A 16,198-nucleotide genomic window follows, 5' to 3' on the forward strand; every position below is an offset into this window, starting at 1 on the left:
GACCTGGTTGAGAACTCCCTGCCAAGTCCTCGTTATGATAAAGGACAGCATGCCAGAAGACCTGAGGGCAAGCACCGCTGTCAGCAATGTTGCACCAAATACAACAACCACCAGAGGGCGGCACAACACCTTTGACAGTAGCAGCAGCACAAGTGGCAGCAAATGCAGCAACAAGCAGCACATCCACCACCAGATGTCGCTATCACACCTTTGACATGGAAGCAGCACATCAAATAGGATGAATGTGGCAGCAAGCAATGTAAGCCTGGAGTTCAAGCTCGGGAGTGTGGTGGACGAGCAGGTCAGATTACAGTCTTCCACTCTATTCCGTTCTATTCTGAATGATGCATCCACCACTCATTATTTTTCACATCATTTCCACAGGTGGATGGGTTAGTGGCCCCCATGCTCAAGAAGCAACTCACCTCTACTAAAATCGGCAAATGTCTGTTGAGCAAATCTTCAGCAATCAAAGCCAGTTTGACAAAGTCGCAAAGAAATGTCGCCTTGCCCCTGGTGATGTTTTGCAGCTTAGTGGACCTTCGTCACTGAGTTGCTCCAAGATCTACTTCATTGAATGCCTGTCATGGGACGGAGCTAAAGGGCTGAGTGTGCAGGTACAGTGAACACAGGATTCAAAATCAAGGTCTTCTCGCTGATGCCCAAAAGCCTTTTGTTCATATGTTCATACGGAGAAGGGGACAAGTCAGTACGGTTATGGTTTGGCAAAACGGAATGAGGCTGTGGAGAAACACTGTAATACACCCCCTACGATGACAGTCAGGTTCAAGTCAAACCCTAAGGAATATTTTTTGAGGAAGAAATTAAATGTTTTTTATTTTTATTCATTTATTTTTGCCTTCATATATATATATATTCTTTGAATGTTTACTTTTTTTCTCTAATACTGTAGTCTGCTAATACATGCACTGCACCAGTTTATCTCTCCCTGGTTCTCACATGCTAGTTTACTGGTTCATTGTCGGCGTCTCCACTTTATCGCATGCTGCTGTTGAGTCCCCTCTGCCAGTCCTGCTTTTCCTGTATTCATCTCCTGCCTGTGCGTCCTGTCTGTCTGTCGAGGGCCTGAGAGTCATTCCTGGACTGCATCTGGGTCCAAACACTTCATAATCCTGAAGCTGTGATTTCTCTGTAGGCACTGGGAGACGGGCTCAGGAAATGTCTGGACCTCTGCAGACAGCAGGGCTGCATTTCTGTGGCCTTTCCAGTCATCGGACCAGGAATATCTCTCATGATCCCACAGACAGAAGCTATTAGAGTGTTAAAGGAGAAAATTATCCAGTTTGTGTCATCCCAAAACCATGGTACTGTTTCCAATATCCGTATAGTCATTAAAGAAGATTATCCCGACTCAGAGGAGGTGAGCATTTTTACTGTACCACTTTTCTTTACCTTTTATTGATACATTTGTACATGTCACATTTTTCCACACTTAATGCATAAGCAAATCAAAGATTAGGAAAACTGCCAAAAAGTTCCATAAAAAAAACAAAAAAACATGAATTCTTAATAATGCTGCAAAAAAAAAAATGTTTGCCGATAGGAATCCCCTCTATTATATTAAGTGTTTACCAACTTTTTATTAAAATGTTGTTTTTCTCCCCATACATCAAATGACAGTGGCATATTTTGAGACTCGTTTCCAAAAGGCAGTTGCTCATTTTGAGCTTGTTCCTTGCAGTATGAAATACACTCAACAAAAATAAACGCAACACTTTTGGTTTTGCTCCCATTTTGTATGAAATGAACTCAAAGATCTAAAACTTTTTCCACATACACAATATCACCATTTCCCTCAAATATTGTTCACAAACCAGTCTAAATCTGTGATAGTGAGCACTTCTCCTTTGCTGAGATAATCCATCCCACCTCACAGGTGTGCCATATCAAGATGCTGATTAGACACCATGATTAGTGCACAGGTGTGCCTTAGACTGTCCACAATAAAAGGCCACTCTGAAAGGAGCAGTTTTATCACACAGCACAATGCCACAGATGTCGCAAGATTTGAGGGAGCGTGCAATTGGCATGCTGACAGAAGGAATGTCAACCAGAGCTGTTGCTCGTGTATTGAATGTTCATTTCTCTACCATAAGCCATCTCCAAAGGCGTTTCAGAGAATTTGGCAGTACATCCAACCAGCTTCACAACCGCAGACCATATGTAACCACACCAGCCCAGGACCTCCACATCCAGCATGTTCACCTCCAAGATCGTCTGAGACCAGCCACTCGGACAGCTGCTGAAACAATCGGTTTGCATAACCAAAGAATTTCTGCACAAACTGTCAGAAACCGTCTCAGGGAAGCTCATCTGCATGCTCGTCGTCCTCATCGGGGTCTCGACCTGACTCCAGTTCGTCGTCGTAACCGACTTGAGTGGGCAAATGCTCACATTCGCTGGCGTTGGCACGTTGGAGAGGTGTTCTCTTCACAGATGATGCGAAGGAGATGTGTTGCACTGCATGAGGCATATGGTGGTCACACCAGATACTGACTGGTATTCCCCCCCAGTAAAACAAAACTGCACCTTTCAGAGTGGCCTTTTATTGTGGGCAGTCTAAGGCACACCTGTGCACTAATCATGGTGTCTAATCAGCATCTTGATATGGCACACTTGTGAGGTGGGATGGATTATCTCAGCAAAGGAGAAGTGCTCACTATCACAGATTTCGACTGGTTTGTGAACAATATTTGAGGGAAATGGTGATATTGTGTACGTGGAAAACGTTTTAGATCTTTGAGTTCATCTCATACAAAATGGGAGCAAAACCAAAAGTGTTGCGTTTATATTTTTGAGTATATTTTCACCTCACGTGCATCCTTATAAAACTTGGATTACTACTTGAACACTTATGTGTTGGTATTCTTGAATAGCAACTTGTTTCCTTGTTGCTAAAAAAGTTGACACAAAAACATTCCTCTCTGTCTTTGGGCTGCTCCCGTTAGGGGACACCACATCAGATCATCTGTTTCCATCTCACCCTGTCCTCTGCTTCTTGCTCAGTCTCACCAACCTCCTCAGCACATCCAGAAACCTCCTCTTTATCCTCCTCTTCTCCTCCTGCCTAATAGCTCCATCCGCATCCTTCTCCCTATATACCCTGATTCCCTCCTCTGCATGTCCCAAACCATCCTCAGTCTCTCCTCTCTGACTTTGTCGTCCAAACCGTCCAACCTCTGCTATTCCTCTGATATGTTCATTCCTCATACTGTCCATCCTCATCACTCCAAACAAAATCACAGTATCTTCAGGTCTACCGCCTGTTTTTTTTCTTCACGCACTATTCAGTACAAGATAGCTGGTTTTCATTACTATCTTGTAGACTTTGCCCTTCACACTAAGACGTGAGTTCATAAATATTAATGTGACACCAACAAGAATTATGGCAGATTTCTTAATGAAGTGTTCATGCTTCAAATTTGCTACTTCTGGTGGTTGCAAAAGCTGAAATTCCTGGAGGGACTGTAAAGTATACATTATTATAATTATTATTATTATTATTATTATTACTACAAATTCGGATTTGCACTTCCTCCTGATGATTAGGTAGGTTTAAATAAATGCGTCTGCCAAACCTATACATATAAAAAGGTATATTATGACCACGTTACTTATCGAGTCATCTGAACAAAAGTCACAAAAGCAAGTCAAAATTGAAATAATGAGTTTGAAAAAATTTGCTTTTAGTCTTCCAGAAAAAATTGGTAACAATGGTTGGAGGCTTTAATAGCAGCCAATGGCTACACATTACATACAACCAGTTCACCGGCTTATTGGCTAAGGCAATGACTTTTTTGTTGTTTTTTTTGTTTGTTTGTTTGTTTTTTTACATATTCATTTTTTATCTCAGCAGTACAAATTCTTATGCAAATACTGTAAACCTCAAACTAAAAAATAAATAATTAATTAATTATTAATTAATTAATACAAGTATTATGCCTTTCAAATTTCACTAAACTGAGAAAACTTAGTTTAAAAATCCAAATATTAATGTAGGTTTATTTTTGTAAAATGTTGTAAAATTACAGCTCATTTTAATGAAGAGGACATTATCTATCTAGGGCAAAATTCCACAGTGAATATTGTGTTTTCCTTCATCGCTGTCATGCAAATTAACTACAGGGGGACGCGTGTGTGCATGCGTGAGGTTTTGAGATTAGCTGTGACCCATTTTACATTAACATCCATACGATTTCTTGTAAATCACTTACAAATTTATGAAATGTTGGTCATAGCGTCTTCTCTCAAAAACCCCAGTGGCACTGTACCTTTAATTAACACTGGACAAGTGTCTTTAGCATGTAGGCATTATGCAATGCCTAGCTTTCCAAATTTAGTTGAATTGTGCTGTTTGTATTTACAGTTCTACCATGAGGTCTACAGACACTTCAGTTTAAACCAAGAAAGCCAAGGTACGTTCGTGCAGTCAGGACCTTCTCAGATGTACATCTACAACCCCTGGCAAAAATTATGGAATCACCGGCCTCGGAGGATGTTCATTCAGTTGTTTAATTTTGTAGAAAAAAAGCAGATCACAGACATGACACAAAACTAAAATCATTTCAAATGGCAACTTTCTGGCTTTAAGAAACACTATACGAAATCAAGAAAAATGATTGTGGCAGTCAGTAATGGTTACTTTTTTAGACCAAACAGAGGAAAAAAATATGGAATCACTCAATTCTGAGGAATAAATTATGGAATCACCCTGTAAATTTTCATCCCCAAAACTAACACCTGCATCAAATCAGATCTGCTCGTTAGTCTGCATCTAAAAAGGAGTGAACACACCTTGGAGAGCTGTTGCACCAAGTGGACTGACATGAATCATGGCTCCAACACGAGAGATGTCAATTGAAACAAAGGAGAGGATTATCAAACTCTTAAAAGAGAGTAAATCATCATGCAATGTTGCAAAAGTTGGTTGTTCAAAGTCAGCTGTGTCTAAACTCTGGACCAAATACAAACAACATGAGAAGGTTGTTAAAGGCAAACATACTGGTAGACCAAGGAAGACATCAAAGCGTCAAGACAGAAAACTTAAAGCAATATGTCTCAAAAATCGAAAAATGCACAACAAAACAAATGAGGAACGAATGGGAGGAAACTGGAGTCAACGTCTGTGACCGAACTGTAAGAAACCGCCTAAAGGAAATAGGATTTACATACAGAAAAGCTAAACGAAAGCCATCATTAACACCTAAACAGAAAAAAAACAAGGTTACAATGGGCTAAGGAAAAGCAATCGTGGACTGTGGATGACTGGATGAAAGTCATATTCAGTGATGAATCTCAAATCTGCATTGGGCAAGGTGATGATGCTGGAACTTTTGTTTGGTGCCGTTCCAGTGGATTTATAAAGATGACTGCCTGAAGACAACATGTAAATTTCCACAGTCATTGATGATATGGGGCTGCATGTCAGGTAAAGGCACTGGGGAGATGGCTGTCATTACATCATCAATAAATGCACAAGTTTACGTTGATATTTTGGACAATTGAAAGGATGTTTGGGGATGATGAAATCATTTTTCAAGATGATAATGCATCTTGCCATAGAGCAAAAACTGCAAAAACATTCCTTGCAAAAAGACACGTAGGGTCAATGTCATGGCATAGGGTCAATGTCAACGAGCAGATCTGATTTGATTCAGGTGTTAGTTTTGAGGATGAAAATTTACAGGGTGATTCCATAATTTTTTCCTCAGAATTGAGTGATTCCATATTTTTTTCCTCTGCTTGGTCTAAAAAAGTAACCGTTACTGACTGCCACAATCTTTTTTCTTGATTTCTTATAGTGTTTCTTAAAGCCAGAAAGTTGCCATTTGAAATGACTTTAGTTTTGTGTCATGTCTGTGATCTGCTTTTTTTCTACAAAATTAAACAACTGAATGAACATCCTCCGAGGCTGGTGATTCCATCATTTTTGCCAGGGGTTGTATTTAATCAGTAGAGTATAAAAGATAAGATCTGGTGACTGGCTATAACACTCTCTGTGTTCTTTCTTAGCGATTTTCAAGTCTGTCACAGGCAACCTCGATGAAATCACGATAACGGTGCCAGATGGAGTCAAACTCCAGCTGGCATTTGGTGACATCAGCAACGAGACAACAGATGTTGTCGTGAACACGACAGACTTCTCTAACTTTAACACAGGTCGGTGAGAGCAGCAGTCTGTGACTGTCTGGTGGAGAGTTTTGGTTGAACATCCCAGCGGGCAGAAAGACTGCAAGTGCTATTAATTGTTTTTTTTCCTGCAGATGTATGCAAGGCCATATTAGCAAAAGCTGGACCAGTGGTGGAGCAGGCTGAAAGCAGGTGAGAAAAAAGCAGTCAGTTGTTAAAACTCCACTTCATGATTTCTTACTCCTGTTGTTTTTTTATTTCAGTAGCAAAAAAGAACGGTGGACAGATTTTTGCCTCTGCACCTGGCCAGTTCCCTTGCAAAACCATTTTTCATGTGAGCGGAGAACGAGATGCAGTCATTATTAAGCAAGTGGTATGGCATCCTTCAGTGCTGTGAGGCCAACGGGCTCAGGTCTGTGGCCATTCCTGCCATCTGTGCCGGTAAATATTGCACTGACACTATAAATTTCAGGTCTCAAAGCTCAATGTCAAAGGCTCAGTTGGAACAAAATCAGCTTTAATGTCATAATAGTTTGGGGTTTTTTTGTAAGGCTACATATTTAAATAGTTGTAATGTTAACTTAATGGATGTTTTAATCATGTTGTGAAACATTCTTAAATATTACAAAGAAATAATAAAAAAAAAAATCTTTTAAATATTGGATCAGACGCGGTGTTGGACCAGTGCCATTAATCAGCGGCACCCCCTGCCAGGATCAGTGGCAGTTATTCTGATAGTTAAAAAAATAATAATCAAACATTTTGTATTGACAGGAGCTGGTGAACTGCAGCCTGATGTTGTAGCAGACGCTATCCTCCGAGCAATCCACGCCATCACGTTCTCCTCTACACTGCGTTGCCTCTGCAACATCCGCATCGTTTTGTCTTTGATCAATGTTTTTCTAGCGTTTAAAAAGAAAGCAATGCAGCTGTTTCCTTCTGATGTAATCCACCAGGTGAGCTTTAGTGCTCTTTAAAAACCTATCACGATTATGCTGCGTTCCAATCACTGATTTTTGTTTCCCTGTTCACCTTATACATCCTGCAGAATCAGTGCCTCAGTTGCCTCTTACCCAGCAACACCAGCCTCCACCCCCAATAAAATTGGACCCAAGCATTTTGCACATCCGTTCTCCAATTCAGCAGTCCGTCTTTCTGATCTTGGGTTTATGCAGAAAGGATGTTGATAATGCCATGACCCAGCTGAAACAGCTATATCAGACTCAGTTCCTCAGAGAAACCTTCAGTACCGATGATCTTGCAGGCTTCAGTCAGGACGATCTGAAACAATCTAGCCCAGATGATGGAGACCATGGGCTTGCATGTTGAACAGAGCAGTCTGGTGAAGGTAGATGGGTGGTGAGTGGATTAAAAGATGATGTCAACCAGGTGAGGCAGATGATTCATGTCAAGGTGCACACCATCCTCAAGAAAGAGGTGAGAGGCAAGAAGGAGGAAGAGCTCTACAACCTCATAGCCTGGTGCATCCAGGGACATGGCGACATTGGGAAAGGCTCCCCAAGGCAGCCAATCACAACCTGGAAAATGATAAAGTTTTGGGTGGAATAGTGGATGAACAGGGCATCCACTGGAATGTGGATCTTACGAAGATGGAGGCCCAAAGAATGGGACAGACAAGAAAGCTGAAAAGACTTCTGAATCTACCAGGTTAATAACTTAACTCTTAAAATAAATGATTATGTTGTTTATCATTGAATATGGTTCAAGTTTCATGTTAATTATCTCCACAGTCCCAAACTTCTACAACACAAGATGCAGGGTTTCAATGACTTCTTGGACTTGGCTATCAGAAGTAGATCTGTATGTAGCAAAAGTGTTGAACTTTGGCCTTTGTGATTGAGAGGCACCTGAGATGATCTTATGAGGTGTTCGTCATGTCTTTTGGGTCTTGGTGCATCCTGTCTTACTGTATAGTTGTAAGACTTGGACTGTAACTAGTGAACTAAGGTGATGACTGTATGTTTTGGTACCAGGACTCTTTGGACGATCCTTGGGTACCGTTGGAATGACAAATGAGAGGCTACTTCAGGGGACTCAGATGGGCCGTAATGTCAGCATTACGACCTGATTGTCATAAACAATGTCATGGGGTTCAAAAACTAGAGTTTGAAATGCAATTTTGGACTTTGATGATTATGAATGACTGTGTGACAACATATTAAATAAATCCAATTGTAACAACATTTAGGAAAAGTCTGATTTCCTTTTTAACTTGTACATGAGGTGTTTTTATTAAACTTTGACCTATGTGCCAATATTTCCAGACTTCCCTATTCCCCTGTACTGGGACAACATGAGCGCCGGTGAAATTTGAAAGTGGTTCCTCTGCAGCCTTCCTCTGCAGAGTACTGCACAGTGAAGACGGCCTTTGCTGCAAACGGTGGCAAAACATGTCGTAAAGGTAGGCAGCTTCACTGTAAAACATATTTACTGATTGTATAAAGACAGTATGGAATCATAAATGAATAAATTAATAGCAGTGTAGTATTCATTATCACACACATTCTCTAACTTGCTGGTATTATAAATTATTTCCTTCAAGGTTATCAGTAGTTCCTTCTTATGTCATCTCATCCTATCTGACCTTGTCAGCCTTCATCTCAATTAATAGTGCAGGAGCTAAGGCTAGCCCGGTACTAAGATCGTGCGTTTTTGGGTTAAAAGTATGAAACTTGGCACAGTTATTGAGTGACCCCAGGTGAATATTCTGGATATGGATACATTCTGGCAGAGCCCCCTGGTGGCCACAACTGGAACTAATATTTAAAGAAATAGGCGATGCCATAGATATTGTCAGATTTCTGATTGTGATGCTGGTTTAGGTTTTGCATTTAGTATATTTACAGAGGAAACAGTGACTACAGTAGGATAGGTTGTTTATAATATTTAGGCCCTGGTGGCCACTGTAAGTTTATTAATGTTTTAATGATAGCCAACAAATACCAACAGTCACTGTATTTTGTTAATATTAACAATCATCATGATAATATTACATATTTTATTATAATACAACTTGGTAATATTATATGCAAATATAAATAAAACCACATTGAGAGACATTATAGAATAAGTACTGGTGAATTGCTGCGATTTCCACTGTGGGTGGTCACCAGTGGTTTTATGTTTTCAGTAATTCTCACCAGGGAAATGCACTTGGCCATCATTTTATGGTGGATGTCTTGTCAACTGTTTGATAGGTGTTATTAGTGGCTACATCTATACTGTTCATTTATAACCATTCCAGTTTAGTAACATTTATTGTCAAATGTAGGCCTATATAGAGCTATATAGTTACAACATTAAGGAGGTTGAAGTTTCATTATGTCATTTAAGATAATTGATGATCCAATCCCAGGTCCTTCTGGTCCACTGAGCCCACACAAGTGGGTCAGCAACAGTATGAGGCATATGTTGCTGAGTGGTTAGTTTCCTCAGTCCAAGTCTATAATGCAGCCAATCAAGAAAAACAAGTTGTCCTTGTTCTCAACAAGCAGATTCTCTGCACAGTGAACAAAAATGTGATCTGCAATTCAGCAGTAACAGATAAGAAATGTTAGAGCCATCTTCGCATGAGGAGGCTGACACACGCCTAATGCCTGCATGTATTGGATGCTGCCAGAAAAGGTCATGCAGTATCATGATCAGAACAGCTGACACTGATGTTGTCATTCTTGCAGTAGCTTTCTTCCACAGATTTGGAGTTCCTGAATTGTGGATCTCCTCTGGCACAGGGAAAACTCAGAGGTACATAGCAATCCATGAGATTGGGGCTGGTGCTCTTTCCATATCCAAGCACAGGCATTGTTGTTTTTCCATGCATTCAGTGGCTGTGACATGACATCATTCTTTGCTGAAAGGGCAAGAAAAGTGCACGGGATACATGGAAGCCTATCCTGATGTTACAAAAAGCTTTCTTGTCTCTGGCATCTGCAGAGGAGCTGACTGAAGCCTCTCTGTGTCTAGTCGAGAGATTTGTTGTACTCTGGTATGATCGCCCAAGTGAGCTTTCCAGTGTCAATGATGCAAGGCAGCATATGTTCTCTAGGAAATCTAATCTCTTGAAGGCATTCCTCCAACACAAGCAGCATTAAAGCAGCACATTCTGAGAGCAGCTTTCGTAGCAGGACATATATGGGGTCCAGTCATTAAAGAATGAACCACAACTGCCAAGGTCCATCACTGTATGGCTGGGTATGGAATGAAAACTAATAGAAAGTGGATACCAAGATGGACCACTCTTCAACAGGCACATGAAATGTGCTATGAGCTGATACACTGCAAGTGCAAGAAATCTTGCAGGGGTCTAAGTAAATGCAGCAAAGCCCAGCTGAAGTGCACTGCACTTTGCAACTGTGAAGGAAACTGCTTTCAAACATAGGTTAGCCCCCCAGTCAAACGGTGCCTTATGCCGATTTAGTGTGTGTGTATTTTTTTGTTTTGGCAGTCAACACAGAGAGGTGTTTGGATTTATAAGTAGCTTATTAGGTTTAAGATAGATTAACCTCAGGAGCAACTCATGCTCCCTCGTATGGCGTCTGCGAGGCAGCCCCAAAGGACTGGATCGATTTGTACGAGGTCTGTCCAAAAGTATCGTACCTTTTTATTTTTTCAAAAACTATATGGATTTGAATCACGTGTGATTACATCAGCCAAGCTTGAACCTTCGTGCGCATGCGTGAGTTTTTCCACGCCTGTCGGTTGCGTCATTCGCCTGTGGGCAGGCTTTGAGTGAGCACTGGTCCACCCCTCTCGTCGGATTTCTTTTGTCTGATAACTGACTGAGCGACTGCCGCTTTGCTCCATGAAATTTTTTCAGAAACTGTTAGAGACAGGCAGTTGGAAACCATTCGAAAGATTCACATGGATTTCAGTGAAGATTCTGTCGGCGTCACACCGGATTAAGGAGTGTTAAAACCTTTTTAAAGACGGCCCACAGCGGCGGAGGGTGCGCGGCGTGCCGAGCTGCCATTCGACAGGCTGGATCGACCAGATCATTTCTAAACTGAATGCTGTGTTGATCCGGGACATCATGTGACTACCACAGAAATGGCAACAGAGCTGGACATAGCACTTTGCGGCACATTCCACTGTTACAGGCAGTGTTGCCACAGTTACTTTGAAAAAAGTATCCAATTACTGATTACGCCTTGAAAAAGTAACTTAGTTACTTTTTTAGTTACTTTCCCCAGCCGCTTACAACAACCCTCTGCCACCTCAACATGACAATACCTGTTTTAACCAAAACTCACTTTATAGTCACCCTTTCTTGACTTCAATGAAAATAAATACTTGTTTTATAAAAGTAAAATAATCTTTCTTGACCTCATATTTAACTGTTGACAGCACTGTAACAGTAAACTTGCAATTTCTAACCTACATTGTTTATAAATGTAACTATTAAATTCTAAACGTTTTTCTAACATTTAAATTCTCTATAAACATTTACTTGTCAAAATTATTATTATTTTAAGTAGTATTAGTAGTTGTAGTAAAAAACAGCTTCAAAACTGTACCTTTAATCTAGGGGTGTTGTGGGGGAGGGGGCACATCCTTGCCCCACGCCCCCATTCCATCTGGATTCGCCCCTGGCTTTGGCGTTTGAGCACAAAGAATGGATAACATTTATTTATGCAGAAAACATGACCAGATTACAGGTAAGAAGTTTTATTGCGTTTTCACATCATGTGGTCCTCAGAAAGAGAGTTTAGGTGCATTTGAGTGGAAAATAGTTTGTTGATGCGTCGCGGAGGATCAGCTGTTTTTAACGAGACGATACAGAGCGGCTCAGCTCAGAATTCTAAATAAAGGAGAAAATAAAGCATAAAAATGTCTTTGTAAAGCTCCGTGCAGGTGTGCTGTTTCACCGCCCTTAAAGAGGTGAGGACAGTCGTAGCTGATGAAAAGCTCACAGCTCGCTTAAAGTGGGCAGTCAGTCGAACCCCGGCCCCCTGCCCACAGACCAAGTTTAATGCTGCTGTCGACCCACAATGCCAAAAATAATAGTAACACACAGTGACTTGGAGAAGTAACTTTAATCTGATTACTGATTTGGAAAGATTAATGCGTTAGATTACTCGTTACTAAAAAAAGTGGTTAAATTAGAGTAACCCGGCATCACTGGTTACAGGAGATTTTGTAATGAAAGATGTTGCGGAGGGATTTCGCACGTCGGCACGAAGCAGCTCAGGACGCGCAGCAAAAAAACACCTCCGTCTGTGAAGTCTCACAGGACATGTTGGGGCATGTCCAGCTGTTACACAATTTCCTCGGATTACTCACTCGACTGAAAGTCATCGAACGCCGTCTGAAATCTTCTGAATGGTTTTCAACATGGAGGTGTTTTTTTTTTTTTGCTGCGTGTCCTGAGCTGTTTCGTGCCGACACGCAAAATCCTCCGCACATCGTTCATTACAAAATCTCCTGTAACAGTGGAATGTGCCGCAAAAGTGCTATGTCCAGCTCTGTTGCCATTTCTGTGGTAGTCACATGATGTCCCGGATCAACACAGCGTTCAGTTTAGAAATGATCTGGTCGATCCAGCCTGTCGAATGGCCGCTCGGCGCGCCGCGCCCCGCCGCTGTTGGCCATCTTTAAAAAGGTTTAAACAGTCCATAATCCGCGTGACGCCAACAGAATCTTCACCGATATCCAACTGAATCTATCGAATGGTTTCCAACTGCCTGTCTCTATCAGTTTCTGAAAAAAATTTCATGGAGCAAAGCGGCAGTCTCTCAGCAAGTTCTCATACAAAAGAAATCCAACGGGAGGGGGTGACCAGTGCTCACTCAAAGCCTGCCCACAGGCGAATGACGCAACCGACAGGCGTGGAAAAACTCACGCATGCGCACGAAGGTTCAAGCTTGTCTGATGCAATCACACGTGATTCAAATCCATATAGTTTTTGAAAAAAATAAAAGGTCTGTTACTTTTGGACAGACCTCCTAATTCATTGTGATTCATTACCTAAACTTACTCTGATATACTTGGTATTATCAAACTAGTCTTATTATGTATTTAGTATATAATTTACATATATATAACGTGATTATTTACTGAAGTAGTGTTATTTCGATGGGCGCACTTGTAGTTCCAGCTGTGGCCGCCAGGGGGCTCTGCCAGAATGTATCCATATCCAGAAATATTCACCTGGGTCACTCTATAACTGTGCCAAGTTTCATGCTTTTAACCCAAAAAACGCATGATCTTAGCCTTAGCTCCAGCACTATAAAGAAGTTTCTGTAAAAGGGAGAAATTTCTCAAATTTTCTGTCTTGTACAATTATAAAAGTGCACGTTTAAGAATTTTGATAGAAATGGCCAACAGCTCAACAGACGTATCAAGCAATTCAAAAATAATTTGAAATGTTTGAACATTCCTATTAAAAAATTAAATGTGTTTTTTTCCTCTACCTTTTTTAGTAAACATATCAAGTTATAACTCCCTTTTTAAAAAGCAACCTTCAGTGCAATTCAATCAGTTTTATTGCAAACACAAGATTCACAGAAGTACATGGAAATTTTTCTTTTTTATAAACAACACACACATGTATATATATATATATATATATATACAGAGAGAGAGAGAGAGAGAGACCAAGAACTAACAGCTATCCTGCGATTTAAAACAAACTCCACAAGAGGTCACTAGCACCTCAATTGGTCAACAAGAATAAAAGGCAAACACCCTATTAGTATTTAAAACATTAAAACCTACAATGTAGATATCACACATATAAAATCTTTTACCAGAATTTCCAGCCACTGGAGTGTTCTGGCACATTAGAATTAACACCACTTTCCGCAAATGTCTTTTTAGTCTGTAAGAGTCTTTAATTTTCCTTAACTGTCTTGTACAATCACGCCTCGTAAATCCATCAGCTTCGAGCCATACACCAAGGTGTTCATCTTTTGTTACAAATTGTAGCTGGTTGCCAGATAAAGAATAGGATCCAATGTTTTTGACCCCATTTGGCTTCAGAACTAGATGTGGACTTAGTGGAATTAAAGACATTATGTAGTAGACTAAAATTTTCACATACCCATAACAACTGTTGCATAGCAGAACTTGATAAGTCTTTTACCACCTCATGAGCCACCACGTTCAGGTCACATTAACAATATGTGCAAATCACTCATATAAATATTAAAGATTCTTGGTGATAACAGCCTGCCTTGTTTGACACTGTTGGCAACATTAAATTTCTGAGACACAGAGTTGTCCCAGCAGACAGTCACAGTTGTATGTTTGTACTCATTTTAGATGTACTGGTCAGTTCGCAAGACACAGTTATCAGCCATAACAATAAATGTGGCCTGAAATGGTTGTACATGACTGTATAGTGAAAACAGATCAAGATGACTTGTTGACTGCAAAAAAAAAAAGATTAGTTCTTTTAAAAAGCAACATTCTTCATTCTTCATTCTTGATAGATTGAGCGTTTGCAGAATGTCCATCTGCGACAGGCGTATGAAGTGCAGAAGAAACGCATTGCCTGAGAAAAACGCTCAGCTTAGGGGCAGAGTTGAAAAATTTCTCTACCACGGAACATGTGGAGACAATTGCACGCCATCATGAAAACTGGGTTCAACAGGCGCTACGCTGGGCAAAATGGTAACTACGTCCAGTATATTCTGGATCCAGCATGCAACACTGAAAGATTTTCTGTTTGTAACACCTGTTTAGCACAGACTTCCCAAATATTGGACATTGTCAGGGCTGCAGGTTGATACTTTTCAGCTTGTTGGTGATTAAACGACGAGTCTTCTTAGTAATTTTGCTATTTTCTAGCTTTTTCCCTATTTCCACAATTATCACCAACCCTGGACCACACTTTTAAACAAATAATTTCAAGGAGAAACCAAACATATTCAGTAATTTTTCTTCTTTGAGTAATCCCATAAATAAATAAACCAATCAGGCACAGGTTAAAATCAAATCAAATCAATTTATTTATATAGCGCCAAATCACAACAAACAGTTGCCCCAAGGCGCTTTATATTGTAAGGCAAAAGCCATACAATAATTACAGAAAAAACCCCAACGATCAAAACAACCCCTATGAGCAGCACATGGGGCAGTCTTCTGCTGGGACTGGTTGGGGCTGAGAGAGAGAACCAGAAAAAGACATGAGGTCAATCACTAAGGATTAAATGCAGAGTGGTGCATACAGAGGTTAAATGATGTCTTTGATTGTTAACCCGAGTCAACATGATGGTGGTCCTGTCCCTCTCTTTATTAGTAAATGATGAAAGATGACAACTAAAACTATGCTTGTCCCTTTATTGTGCTTGTAGGTTTTTTCTCCACCTATCCTATTTTCAAATTTGCTCACATTTTCAGGGACTCTGTGCGGTTTTGGAACATACTTTGCTGTCAGCGCCGGGTACTCAGCCAACCCCATCTACTCTAAAACAGCTGTTGATGGTTCCCAGCTGATGTTTGTGGCCCGAGTCCTGACTGGTAGCTACACCCTGGGACAGAACACCATGAAAGTGCCTCCACCTCGCAACACCCTGCAGCCACATGACCTGTACGACAGCGTGGTGGATAACTTAGAGAGCCCCAACATGTTTGTGGTGTTCCATGATGACCAAGCGTACCCAGACTATCTCATCACCTTCAAGTGACCATCAGGGACAAACTGACACACACACAGACACACATATATGTACAACCTGCTCTCTCTGCTGCTGCAGGCAGTAAGTGAGATGTGGAAACCTTTTATTATTGCACGGAGACTGGAAATATTACTACCTGACATTATTGATACTGATCAGACTGGGTTTATTCATCATAGACAAACCTCAGATAATATAAGAAGAATATTGCACATTTTAAATCATTTACCTAAAGATAAAATCAAATCCATCCTTGTAAGATGGTCCTTCCTATATTACGTTTTGAGGAAATTTGGATTTCAGGATAGTTTTATTAAATAATTCAAGCTCTGTATAACAAGCCCTCAGCCCATATTAAAGTTAATGGGGACCTTTTGGCCTCTTTAGTCTTGGAATGAGGTTTTAGACAA

The 16,198-nt window shown here is 40.6% G+C and overlaps 2 protein-coding genes across 2 annotated transcripts; both read left to right on the forward strand.

Moving 5' to 3' along the window:
• Positions 1-238: 238 nt before the first annotated feature.
• Positions 239-6,346, forward strand: LOC117504771 (protein mono-ADP-ribosyltransferase PARP14-like). Its single transcript, XM_034164270.1, has 6 exons — positions 239-301; positions 456-617; positions 1,157-1,381; positions 4,388-4,436; positions 6,034-6,180; positions 6,285-6,346. The coding sequence occupies exons 1-6, from the start codon at positions 239-241 to the stop codon at positions 6,344-6,346; spliced, it is 708 nt and encodes a 235-aa protein (XP_034020161.1).
• An 8,367-nt stretch (positions 6,347-14,713) lies between these two features.
• LOC117505080 (protein mono-ADP-ribosyltransferase PARP15-like) lies at positions 14,714-16,017 on the forward strand. The gene is made up of 2 exons (XM_034164607.1): positions 14,714-14,781; positions 15,511-16,017. The coding sequence occupies exons 1-2, from the start codon at positions 14,718-14,720 to the stop codon at positions 15,795-15,797; spliced, it is 351 nt and encodes a 116-aa protein (XP_034020498.1). The 5' UTR covers positions 14,714-14,717; the 3' UTR covers positions 15,798-16,017.
• The last annotated feature ends 181 nt before the right edge of the window (positions 16,018-16,198 follow it).

Source organism: Thalassophryne amazonica, chromosome 23 (genome assembly GCF_902500255.1).
Source record: "Thalassophryne amazonica chromosome 23, fThaAma1.1, whole genome shotgun sequence".
NCBI lineage: Eukaryota > Metazoa > Chordata > Actinopteri > Batrachoidiformes > Batrachoididae > Thalassophryne > Thalassophryne amazonica.

Bases quoted from the DNA above. Each gene is read 5' to 3' on its own strand.
- LOC117504771 (XM_034164270.1), top strand. From the start codon at position 239: ATGAATGTGGCAGCAAGCAATGTAAGCCTGGAGTTCAAGCTCGGGAGT. The intron at 4,437-6,033 runs GTACGTTCGTGC...GTTCTTTCTTAG, and splicing joins TTTAAACCAAGAAAGCCAAG to CGATTTTCAAGTCTGTCACA. The intron at 6,181-6,284 runs GTCGGTGAGAGC...TTTTTCCTGCAG, and splicing joins CTTCTCTAACTTTAACACAG to ATGTATGCAAGGCCATATTA.
- LOC117505080 (XM_034164607.1), top strand. From the start codon at position 14,718: ATGTGGAGACAATTGCACGCCATCATGAAAACTGGGTTCAACAGGCGC. The intron at 14,782-15,510 runs GTAACTACGTCC...TCACATTTTCAG, and splicing joins GCGCTACGCTGGGCAAAATG to GGACTCTGTGCGGTTTTGGA.